This window comes from Rhamphochromis sp. 'chilingali', assembly GCF_963969265.1.
Source record: "Rhamphochromis sp. 'chilingali' genome assembly, chromosome: 21".
NCBI classification, from domain to species: Eukaryota; Metazoa; Chordata; class Actinopteri; order Cichliformes; family Cichlidae; genus Rhamphochromis; species Rhamphochromis sp. 'chilingali'.
Window position 1 is genome coordinate 28,985,826 of NC_137949.1, and position 11,800 is coordinate 28,997,625.

At 40.0% G+C, this 11,800-nt stretch overlaps 2 protein-coding genes across 2 annotated transcripts; both read left to right on the forward strand.

Moving 5' to 3' along the window:
• The first annotated feature begins 782 nt into the window (after positions 1-782).
• On the forward strand, positions 783-5,221 carry cfap99 (cilia and flagella associated protein 99). Its single transcript, XM_080871337.1, has 15 exons — positions 783-1,255; positions 1,333-1,477; positions 1,557-1,651; positions 1,728-1,834; positions 2,252-2,429; positions 2,549-2,629; positions 2,790-2,858; positions 3,045-3,131; positions 3,212-3,300; positions 3,426-3,630; positions 3,726-3,867; positions 3,954-4,105; positions 4,244-4,449; positions 4,533-4,713; positions 4,800-5,221. The coding sequence occupies exons 1-15, from the start codon at positions 1,016-1,018 to the stop codon at positions 4,863-4,865; spliced, it is 2,043 nt and encodes a 680-aa protein (XP_080727463.1). The 5' UTR covers positions 783-1,015; the 3' UTR covers positions 4,866-5,221.
• Positions 5,222-5,625: 404 nt separating this feature from the next.
• Positions 5,626-10,951, forward strand: LOC308389399 (uncharacterized protein). Its single transcript, XM_080870797.1, has 9 exons — positions 5,626-5,793; positions 6,883-7,056; positions 7,234-7,372; positions 7,488-7,576; positions 7,975-8,038; positions 9,171-9,259; positions 9,380-9,492; positions 9,576-9,732; positions 10,108-10,951. The coding sequence occupies exons 1-9, from the start codon at positions 5,745-5,747 to the stop codon at positions 10,263-10,265; spliced, it is 1,032 nt and encodes a 343-aa protein (XP_080726923.1). The 5' UTR covers positions 5,626-5,744; the 3' UTR covers positions 10,266-10,951.
• Positions 10,952-11,800: the final 849 nt, after the last annotated feature.

Here is an 11,800-nt window from a genome sequence, read left to right on the forward strand (position 1 = left end):
ATTTTAACTTTAAAATCAAATGTCAGGCAAATACAGGGAAATTTCATCAAATAAATGTATGATTTAGGATGTGTACAGATGCCATTCTTTGCAGTAAAGACCATCCAAATGAGGAGCAGCAAATTAAGCACATTTTTTAGGTTTGTAAAAGAGATTAGAGAGAAAATATCAGTGGGGAAAACAATTTTCACTCAAAATACACTTCCAGGTTATTCCTTAGCTTTCGCCTGTATTACATGATTAACATCAGCAGTGTGTGTTTGTCCAGAAGCTATTTTGGAGTCATTTCAACTTTCTGTTTTCTAATACATCACATATAGATTAATCATAACATTAGTTTGGTATTTCCTAATTTAAATTCAACAAATGACTTTGTTTTCACTCCGGTTAAGAAATATGATTATGATGATCAGGTTAAACCAGGAACTCAGATGCTCGATTCTGAGAATAAAAACCCAGTTTGCATGTGATTTACCCAGTAATTAGCTTTTGTCCCTCAGATACCAACAACGTAAAATCCCTGGTAAGCTAGGAAACAAATTTGTTTTGTAAAATCATCATTTTTTAAAGCACAAGCCAACAACTTTCCTTCGGTTTTTAGAACGGGTTTCCATCTTGACCAGATGTTTTAACGTGTCAATTTGATCGCTTTCTGTCTATTGTAGAATTTCCAAAAGCACATGAAGGCAGCAGGAGACCAGCACAGCCCCAGCAAGACGTCACAACACGCTACGTCATTATTATTGTTATGGACGCCAACAAAGGATGAGGAGGGCACTCTGTTAATCTGTACGGATTAAAACTGTGAAATATTTAATATGTTAAACTGAACAATAATAAAACGCCTCTTTTGAATCTAAATAATTAATTTTTTTGCTGAAGCATTCCTCGTTTAACATTTCGAGCTGGGACGTATGTCTGTTTACGCCTGTTTTTGTTGCTAAGCAACGACGCAACACAGCGACGGCTGGAGACTGTCTATGAGTCGAAGACAGCAAATGTTTTTTGTGAATTGATGTCTTTCATTAGCAGCCCGGTTGGCTTGTCTATCCCAGGGAGAACTGTTTGTTCTCTCATCTCTCAATGCGTGAGCTTTGCTTATATAAACAGTTTATTTTTGGGCTTTTCTAGTGGATTTAAGATGGCATCAAACTATGCATCACTTGTGAAGGAAGCCGTTCAGCTCCTCGACAAGTTTAGAGCTAGCAGACAGTGTTTGGATGACTTCACAGAAGATGCTATGAAGGATCTGCAGGTATGTCAGACTCAGATCAATGTGAGTGGATGCATAGGCCTGCTTCTGATTAGTCTGTATTTCTTGTTTTGTCACAGGACATGGACATGCTGCAGAGGAAGTTCATTCTTGATGTTGTTTCCGGATGTGTTGAGCAAAAGAAGCTGCTGGATGTAGTCATCAATGCCTTCTTTGGCCAGCACGTAAAATCAGTGTCCAGAGGTGAACGTAGCCAGTTTGTTGGTGAGTAACTTCATTGCTACTCCTGATTTCAGCCTGAATAAAAGAACTGACACGTTTTAATGATCGTCTTGCTCCCCAGTTATCTGTTACCTGGCCACATTTCTTCTTGATGACCTCGGGCTTCAGTGTTTTAGCAGCATTGTTAAATCTCTGGACATCAAGAAAATGCACATGGTAAGAAACACAAATTCTGGGTGCAGAAGAGGGAAATTAATCAGCAGCTTTCTTATGTTTCACTTTTCAAAATTAGTTTTTAGGTTTCTTCTTCTCAAACCTCACCACGTGGATACAGGATGAGTGGAACAACATCTATGATGCTGCCTTTGTGGAGAAACAGTGGATTGGGCCTCTACTCAGGTGAGAAAAGCATGATAAACAAAAATACTACTTAGGTAATAACACTATAATAACTCAAAAAATGAATGGAAAACTTAAATCTACACATTGTGTAATTCACTGACAACAAAAAGACATGACAGCAGTCAGTAGCAAACAAAATTTTTAATCCTTTGAGGGCTGTATTCAGTGATTGATTTGACGCTGAAGTCACATGAAGTTCGGCACAGCGTCTGTAGACTCTTTCATTCCTGTCACATAGGCTCAGTGTGAACATGCAAGAGAATAGGGAACTAAGGGGTGTTCATGCCATTGATCATTGAGTCTGTTTCCTCACAGTCTGGTCAGAAATGTGCACAAGTATTCCAGTGGAGGTTGTTTTGTGAGCAGAGCATTTCAAATTCAGACAACCCAAATGTTTGCGTGTGTGTCCTTTAGGTGGCGCCCTGAGATAGATATTCTCATGGACCAGCTTGCAGTCAAGATCTCTCAAGGGAATCTGCTCAAGAAAGCTGCAACCAAAACCACTGAGCCCCAGGAGTTCGCCCTCACCGAACCTAAACCACGGCCTCTACCCATGCCCGAGCTCATCCCACAGCAGAAGAAATGCAAACCAGTCAGTATCAGTTACAAAAAGTCCTTTAATTTGAGAATTTTTCATGTCCTCAATCCTTAAAGAGAATGTAAGCTGTAAACTGTGTAGAGGCTGGTGCGTCACTCTTGTTTGTCATGCAGGTACCAAGCAGCACCTACAAGGCTCCAAAGGAGAAGCAGATAATCGAGGAGAATAAACAGAAGAACCATCAAAAGGCTCAGGTACAATGAATCTAATACAAAAGAAGATATGTTTAACAGTTAAACGGCAGCTGGCACATTTAAGTTCAATAATAGTAGATATTATCAAAAAAATTTATATTTTTAAATTCAATTACATATACTGCCATTAAAAAGTTCGCTTATCTGTTTTCCACCAAAGGAGCTTCTGTATGAAGCGAATATCAAACAGTTCAGATGTGGAAATCCACAGAAGTCTGAGCACACAAAGGTGTGTATGTGTGTGACTGTGTGTGTGTGTGTGTGTGTGTGACTGTGTGTGTGTGTGTGTGTGTGTGTGTGTGTGTGTGTGTGTGTGTGTGTGTGTGTGTGTGTGTGTGTGTGTGTGTGTGTGTGTGTGTGTGAGGGTGGGCTTGTATTCTGTTGGCTTCAACACCATCTCATACTTGTTGCACAGAGAGTGATGTCCAAGATTGAGGAAGACTTGGATTCAAGGCTCAAGCCTAATTCCTTTCATTCCCGTGGAGCTCCTTCCAGTAATAAGGTAAGACCTAAGTACTCTGCCGGTTTCTAGATAGCCTAATGTTGGTGTAATATCTGCTGTCATGTGTATATTTTTTACAGGCTGTCAGCTATCCGATCAAACTCAACAATGCAGCTATTTTAAGGAAGGAGGCACTGTATAAGCGTTGGGTGGAGGAGGAGGTCCAAAGGTACAGCACAGCTTTTACCTGCTACTTTGACCTTTTCCAAGGTGTCTGCATAGTGCTCCACGAGGATGAAGTGCAAATCAAACACATGAAAAGTTGCGTCCTTTGTGCGTCTGTTTTTAATACAGAATTGAGCGGCTGGTGCAAGGCGAGCGCGATCCTTCATCTTTCCTGCAGTGGCAAAAGGAGATGCGTGAGAAGGACCTTCAGGAGCAGTTGCCCAAGATTGAGCGCCGACACCTGGAGGCATGCATCAGTGAACAGGAGGCAGCTCTGGCCCGCAAACGTATAATGGAGCGCAATCAGAAGGCTGCGCAGCTGAAGAAAGAAGAGGTAGGTAAAAACCAAGTGGCAACTAATAAATAAAAGGAATTCACAGAGGATTAAACTTGTTGTCGTCTTCTTTATGGCTTGTTTGCTTTTTCTAGACCGCTCAGCTGATGCAAAGATATGCTGAGAAAAGGTTGCAAGAGGAAAAGGAAATAAAGGATCTGGTGCAGCAAGTGGCAGATGGCCACAAGAATTCAAAGGCAGCTAAAGAGAAGTTACAGAAGCTGAAGCAAAGCATAGGTGCGCCTCCTCAAGCAGCTTGTCAAACGGGGCATTTCACGTGTTTCTTTTTGCTGTTCACATCAATGTCATGACAAATTTCACAGTGAAAGAAGTCTCCGAACAGAACCAGGAGCTGCTTCGTCAAGCACTGGAGGAAGCAGAGGCAGAGATGAGCCGCAAATTTGAAGTCATCCGAGAAATTCACTGCATTGAGTCGCTTCCTCGCATGAAATTCAAGAAATTTGATGACACAGACGTAAGTGAAGGAAAGCTGCAGTACTATGCAAAAAAGAAAAGTGGTTTCAATGTGGATCAAGACTTTTGCACAGTGCTGTATCTTATACTGAGATGCTGTTATCGATCTCTGTGTCACAGTTATCTAATCCCATGTCAGACTGTAGGCCATGAGCTGCTGGGAGAAATGTCGCTGTATGAGACGAAGGAGCGGCTGGCCCATCTGAAGAACAAGCAGCAAGCAGAGCAGGAGGAGAAACGGAAGCTCATCCTGGAGGAGAAGCAGAAACAGAAGCAGCAGCTGATGGAGAAGCTGGATGCCATCAACTTCCACAGCAGCGTCCTGGCACAAGCTACGGCCATCAGGTCAGGAAAGTGGCAAACAAAAATACTCAAACGCAGAAATGTGCACATGTGCATGTACTGATGCTAGTTTTGGCATGTGGCAGGAAAGAGGAGAGGAAAGCCGAGAAGGAATTAATTCAGCAGGTGGTGGCTCAGGATGAGACGGTTTTAGCTCTGAAGAAGATGCTTGAAGAGAAAAAGCAAGAACGTCAAAAGCTCAAGCAAACTGAAAGCAAGGTCAAAGCCCCTGAACAGACAGGAGGACACACAGGGACACACAGCCAGGTGAGTGTAAAGTCCACAACAAAGAAGAAATGAAAGAAGAAATAAAACGTATCCATAACTCCTTTCTCTGTTTCCTCTTTTGCCAGGCGAGTGTGACAAGCTGGGAGGAGCTGGAGCAGAGCTTGTCGCGCCTTGTAGAGAATTTTTCTTGACTCAAGCTATAAATGTGTTTATCAGGCACTGCAATCTTATGACTGTTTAATTTAATAAAACACGTGTGGATAACATGTGCAGTCATTTGAAGTTGCACTTATGTACTGATGTTGATCGCTGCTTGGTTTTCTGCAACAGTCGAGTATTACGACTTTTTTTTTTATTTTTTGTTTCAATTACTGCCAAAGTTATCGAAACTCACGTCTGTACGTAACATGAAAAAAGGAAGCGAGCCTTCAACCGTGACTGATGAGGAATGTTTCCCTTCCCCTAAACAATACTGTTTTCTGTGGCTTTCTGTGGTTTTCTGCGTCTTGCTACCAATTTACTGTACTAAATAAATACCAAGAGTCAAGTATCATATCTTTTGGGACTATCCACAACAACAAAAAAGAGAACTACTGCAAGCATAGACACAAGAATTGAACAATATACAATAACATTTCTCTGTGATATTCTATATTTAGCACAAAGCAACATAAAGTATATTAATGATATGATTTTTTATTTTTTTTTGTAAAAATTAATTAAGTAATTTTCATGATAAATTCGTATTACTGCTTGGACCTAGTTTGAATCGCTTCACCTGCGGACCGGGAGCAACTCTGAGCCTAATGCATGATGTTTTAATAAGGCGGTGGTGTCCCTGTTGGTTGTTCCTTGTAACTACACCAGATCTGTCTTGAATTGAGCCCATTTCTCTCGGTTTTTTCCCTCTAAACCAAAATCACATGATGCCTTTTTGTCATATGACACTGATGAGTGGGCTGATTCCCCTGACAGCGTACTCTATGAAAACAAAGGAAACGCTGCCACATTTAAGAGATGAGATGCTGTAGACAAGCATTGTTTGGTGGCTGCAGTCGGTAATCTGGAGCATGGACTGTCGGGGAGTTCTGGCTGCGATCACCGCCGCTTGTTTCATAGGTAAGTGGAGTGGCTTGTACCGTTAACGAAACGGCGGCGGTAATCCTATAAACCAAGGGTCTAATACAGAGATTTACTATATAGTATGAAAAAAAGCATGAAGTCACCTTAGGTTAATTCACTACTGAAAAGTGCTGATGGTTTGTTATTGAAAGTATAGAAACAGTAGAATCAGTTCTAATGTTGTTGCATCATGTAATTTAGACTTTGTTCAAAGCAAAACTTTATTACACACACTTTTCTTTGCACCAGGACACCATAATGAAATTAATACACTGGCTCACTGTATTTCCGTGGTACTTATTGCTTTTGTATTTCTGTTAATATAATTTTATCCGTTTTTACAAACTCCCTGACTTGTAATTCAAGAAGCATATCTATTTGGGAGAGAACTGCTGCCAACCCAGAGGAGACTGGAGCTGAGAAATCATATGACCCCTTTCTGAATAATTGCATTTCATGAGGAGGATGGCTCCTATTCAAGAAAGCAGTTAAGCGCAAGGCTTATGTGATTACTACCACAATATGGGCTCTGTTTTGCTGATGTGCCTATACCTTTTGCAGCCACCTTTTTTTCTTTCTTTCCCTGTTGGATAAACTTTTTGTAAAATCATTCAGCTATAGTTGATTGAAGAAGTTCTTCCTCTTTTAATAAAGGCAATGCAGCAAGGTTGGCTCTCAGGTCACTCATCCACTTGCTAACATTTATTTTTCATACTTCTGTTGTGTCCCTGAGGCTGTGTCCTAGCTCAGTGCGTGTCTAGGGAGGAGGGACGTGAGGGTTCAACCTCAGTCCACAGCAACATTTCAAAGCAGGAGACTGAATCATGGAGAGATGCAGGGAGACAGGAGTTAAAATCCTGGTTATTATTTGCAATACTAATAAATAAACGAAAACATTCAAAGAAAAGGTATGCAGGAGGGTCCCCCAAAATGTTTGCTTACACTGTTTGTATTAATTATTAGTGATCATACCACATATTTTTGCTTTTATGCACTCGAGCCATAACTTTTTCACTACATTTAGGTACTTTTGAACCTTTTTAAGACAGCTGACCGCATATATACCATTGTGTCCTTCCTTCTCAGGCTTAGTGGTGAGCCAGACCACTCTTACTCCTGCTGTGACAGATACCACTCTGATCGAAAATGTGACCAGTCTGACTCCGACACCCGTGATTTTCAGCAGCACCACCTCAGGCTGCTTCACTTTTAACCTTTCTGCTTGTGAGCCATGTGCACCGGGGTCACAGTACGACAACAGTGAGTCAGTGACTATCATCTGCCATGGCTTTATTTTATGATATTTCTAAATATGCTATATTTAATGTCCTTTCTGTTAAGTACCTGGCTTTGCTTTTGTTGATATTAAAATAAGCTGTATGATATTAAAGCAGCAAAAATGAAGAGTAAAATCAACTTTTTGTCAATCCCCCCCAGACACCCTTCTGTGCACGTGCTGTCCTGACTCAGGGCGGTGTGTATTTCCTGGCGCGTGCCTGCCATGCACCAGAGGATTTTATCAGCCACTAGCAGGACAGCAGCAGTGTCTACCTTGCAGCCGGGGCTTCTACACCAAGTAAAGACTAATTTTGTTCCAGCAAATTCAAACTTCACTTTTTTTTCTCTCTTTTTAAATAGAAATCCAGAGTTTACATCACTAATAATTTTTTCATATGCTGTATCCACTTCAGTTTCACTGGAAGTCCATTATGTCGCCCTTGCCCTCCTGGGTCCTTCAACAATAACACTGGTGAAGACTCTTGCACAAGTTGCTCACCAGGTTTGTTTATCTAGCAGTTACTCATTGTTTTCTATATCAGAAAACAGAGAGTGTTGATTCCCATACATATGCTTTAATTGTAAAATATTGCTATAAAATACACACAACTTAAAGAGAAAGGCACGCTTTATGCTTTTGATTATTTTCTGTTACAAAACAATGGATCCTCTTAGTGGATGTGGTTTCAAATAATAGCTTAAGGTTCAGGCTTCAGACTCCTCTAAACATTTGCTCGGTAGCTTTTCCGTATGATGTCACTCTGAGGTGATATCTGTATTATGGTTATCTCAGGAAATTTGAACAGGTCCCCTTAAAGTCTATAGATATGCTTGCATTAGTATATGTTGATATCTATAACTCAAAACCACAAATTATGTATATTTCTGTTCGTTTTTTAGGTTTCTTTTCATCGCAGGGTAATTCTACTTCATGTAAACCATGTGCACAAGGACGTTTTTGCAAGTAAGTTGGACCTGATTGCTGCTGGGACTGCATTTCTGTTTGTGTGTCCATTTTTCTGTTTTGTTGTTGTTGCCCTGTAACTGAGCAGAACTCAGTGTTTGGAAAATAACTTATCTAACCACCAAACTGAGCATCACATGCTTTCATCTCATGGTTCTGAGTTGCCTGCACAGTTGCACGCCACACAAACACACCCACACGCACAGACACACACAGGACTAGCGTCTGCTTTGAGTAATCTGCAGCTGGCACAAAGTCACAAATGGCATGCACAGCCCTGTTTAAGTGGTTTATGTGACTCCTATTGAAATGAATGTAGTTTTGATTCATGACAAAAATGCATTATCCCTCCATTACAGTTTGAGATATGGTTACAGGGGGCTAATACTCCTTTGGATTTTCCCAGGTTATTTTTGAGAGTTTCCAGACTAGATAGGATATGTAGGCTCACGCGGTCTAGATGACGTGTCCCAAATAACCTTCACAGGGAGGCGTATTGCAAGATTCTTAATCACAGCTAAACTGTGGGTGTAAAAGAGCAACAATATTAGCTCCTTCTGTGGATCTGGGGATTTATGTTTTTTACCATTTAGAAACTGACAGTCATTAAACACTCATAGTCATATTAAGCAACTTCTCCATTGGCAGAGCTTCAAGGCTTCATTGTGAGAGTCTGGTGACCTCTTTGCCTGCTGAAAGCACTTCCTAGGGCTGATTGCAAGTTTGCTTCTGCACTAATAAAAGCGATATTCCTTTTTAGTCTGTCCATACTTGCCAGCCAAGCCTGAAAGCCTATCTCCTCACTGCCAGCGTCTGCCAGCAGGTTCCTGGGCTGCTGCCATGATAGGAAGTGATGTCTCACAGCCACGACTCCATATGTTATTTACAGATGCTAAAAATAGTGTTTGGGACTTGGCCTCTCTTTATTTTTTTAGTTTGATGAACTACCTCCTGCCACCACCAAGTTACAAAACATTTCTCCAGTAGTCACTGTTTTATCCACTGATCTAACTGTTAACTATTGACAACAACCATTCATATTATTAGTAGGATCTTTGATCAGTAGACCTGCTCCAAAGTGTTCACATGTATTTTACAGCTATAAATGTTGTTTGTTTTTTTTTCCTGACAGCTCATCGGGTTGTACTCAGTGCCAGATGTGTCCTGGAGGCACAGAAGCTCTGCAGACTGCCGCTAAGGACTGCTCTCCATGTCGGCCAGGTAAACTAGAGTATCTTAAATGGGCTGTCACTTAGTCATTTGTGTGAGTGTTTGCTGTGGCTTGCAATAGAGAAAGATAAGAATTGCTTTCCATCCCAGTGATGTGTGATTTTTGAACAGGTATGTACAAGGCCGCCCGTCAGAATATGTGTCAAATCTGCAGCAGTGGTTATTTTCAGATCCACTGGGGCCAGGAAAGCTGTGATATCTGCCCAGAGAATCACTACTGCCCTGTGAGTGTGCCACACTCTCTCCGATGAAATACATGCGTGTGCATTTAAAAGATATTTAGCGACAGAGCATGTTATTCTCTCAGAGTCCTGACGTGAACCCCATTCAGTGTCCGAGTGATGCCTTTTGTCCAGAGGGCAGCTTGGCTCCGGGCTACTGCATGGAGACTTTCTTCCGCAAAGCAGGGGACACTTGTGAACTGGCTCCTGTCACTATTGCTTTGTTAGTTATTGGAGGAGGGGGTGAGTAATACTAACAACGATTGTTTGATCCAAGCGATTTATTTATTTTTTGTGTCTGGTATTGTAATGGGTCATAAAGTTGCCTGTTTTCTGTAAAATTCACATTCAAATGAATTGAAAAAAGGAAAAAGTGATGAAACAAACTGCATTTTCAGTAACTTGACTCAGTTATAGTCCTGTTTATTGATATATAATAACTGTAAATGAGCCATGTTAATTCAAGCTCAATTCTTATGGCTAAATGCAGTCCTGTCAGGTGGTTCAAATAAAGATATAGTGAATTGAATTAGGAGTCATGGTCACATGCTAAAGCACTCTATGCCTGTAATGACGTGTGTGTCTCTCTCATATATGTCTGTGTGTTTTTTATTCCAGTGGCCTTACTTTTTATCATTTTAATGCTTTTACGTCGACGAAGAGAAACTGACGGAGAGCTGACAGTAGCCCGGGCTCCACTGTTACGAAAAGAGCGACCTCAAGGACGATACTATGGCCTGCCCTGTGATGCAGAACCTGTATATGCGGGCTGGTGAAGCACTAAGATACAAGAAGAGACACTGAAACACTGATAAAACTCCCTCCCTCCCCTCTAGAGACTACACCTTATCAAACCACCAGCCTGTCAATTGCAATGAATCACTGGCCAGTGGAGGTTGATTCTTTGGTGAATTCTTTCTGTCGCAATCGTTCCACTCAGAGAAAAATATTCCTTGTGTAAGTGAGGTTATTCGATTATGAGAGGTACGCTGGAATGACGAAAACAACATACATCCCTCTGCTTGGTGACAGCCTTTTTCACTTATGAAAAGCACTTTTTTTTTTTAACAAGGTAATTGATTTACTTTGCATTCCTGTTTCAGTGCACTTACATTAACATCTGTTGTCTCAGTGATTACGTGTAAACTGTGGATGATTCATTTATTTTTTTTAAATTTAATTTAATTATATTTCTTTTTAGATACTTTTGCTTAAAGGTTTTTAACTGCTTTTTAAGGTTATATTTGTATGTTTTAGAAGAAAATAAAATATTCTGATTTCTAACCCTTTTCAAATGCTATGTTATATTGTGGACTAGCTTTAAAATAAATGAAAACAAAAATCTGTATTGTCTTGATAATTTGTCCTAATATGCTGGGACAGTATAAAGTAATTTATTTCGAATGACCGTTAATAGGTTGTAAGTAATAGCACCTGTTATCATTAGTGTCCTCATATTAATTTATTTACTGGAGGAAAAAATCTTTTGGTGATATATCTTTTTAACAAGTACTGATTCTCCATATTCAAAACTTTTGATTGGCTGCATGTACTATATGTGTAATTAATTCAAATAATATATATATGTAAATATATAAACTTTTTATAAACAACTTTAAAACTCAAGAAAGACTCACATTTCACAGATTTCAAAACATTTTGAAAGACACTGGCTAATTTAACCAAGAAAAACAACGTAATTAATATCAGAACAGAATGTGTAATAACAACTGCCTTTCAGCAACATACAACACAAAACTGTAGTGTATTTTATCAAAGACAAACAGTGACAGTACAATGGCCTGCCAGCAGCAAAGAGTAGTGCTTTTATAACAGCCTTCAAGTAAATCTGGTGATATTATACCTTCCATTAGTGTGTAGAAAGTGTAATTTAGGCTGTGTTTTAATTGTTCAATTCTTGCTCCTGTATGCTGTGAATGTGGTGTTATACTGTCTTCTGCTAAGCGGAGAATTAAGAAATACAAACACTGTCTTAACCAGCTCTTTATAACTACCACAGCTGACATTACATGTGTCGCTTGTCTACAAAGCTTTGAAAGTAAAATTAGTTAAAAGACATTCTGAAGCAGGGCAATGGTTTTGACTTTAAAATGTATTTGAATACGTTTTAAAGCTTTTCCTACTGATAAAGTCCTCCCCCACCATGGCCATTCATGCCACAAAAAAGTAGTTAAGTAATAAATAAACAATTAAATGACAGAAAAGTTCCTGTTATCTGCTATAGAAAATTCTCTCTCTTTTTTTTATTTTTTTACAATGGCTCTACAAGAATAATAAAAAAAAGCTTCTG

Coding starts and splice junctions, on each gene's coding strand:
- cfap99 (XM_080871337.1), top strand. CDS start 1,016: ATGTCTTTCATTAGCAGCCCGGTTGGCTTGTCTATCCCAGGGAGAACT. Junction 4,106..4,243: donor AGAAATTTGATGACACAGAC/GTAAGTGAAGGA, acceptor ATCCCATGTCAG/ACTGTAGGCCATGAGCTGCT. Junction 4,714..4,799: donor ACACAGGGACACACAGCCAG/GTGAGTGTAAAG, acceptor CTCTTTTGCCAG/GCGAGTGTGACAAGCTGGGA.
- LOC308389399 (XM_080870797.1), top strand. CDS start 5,745: ATGGACTGTCGGGGAGTTCTGGCTGCGATCACCGCCGCTTGTTTCATA. Junction 7,057..7,233: donor GGGGTCACAGTACGACAACA/GTGAGTCAGTGA, acceptor AATCCCCCCCAG/ACACCCTTCTGTGCACGTGC. Junction 9,493..9,575: donor CAGAGAATCACTACTGCCCT/GTGAGTGTGCCA, acceptor TTATTCTCTCAG/AGTCCTGACGTGAACCCCAT.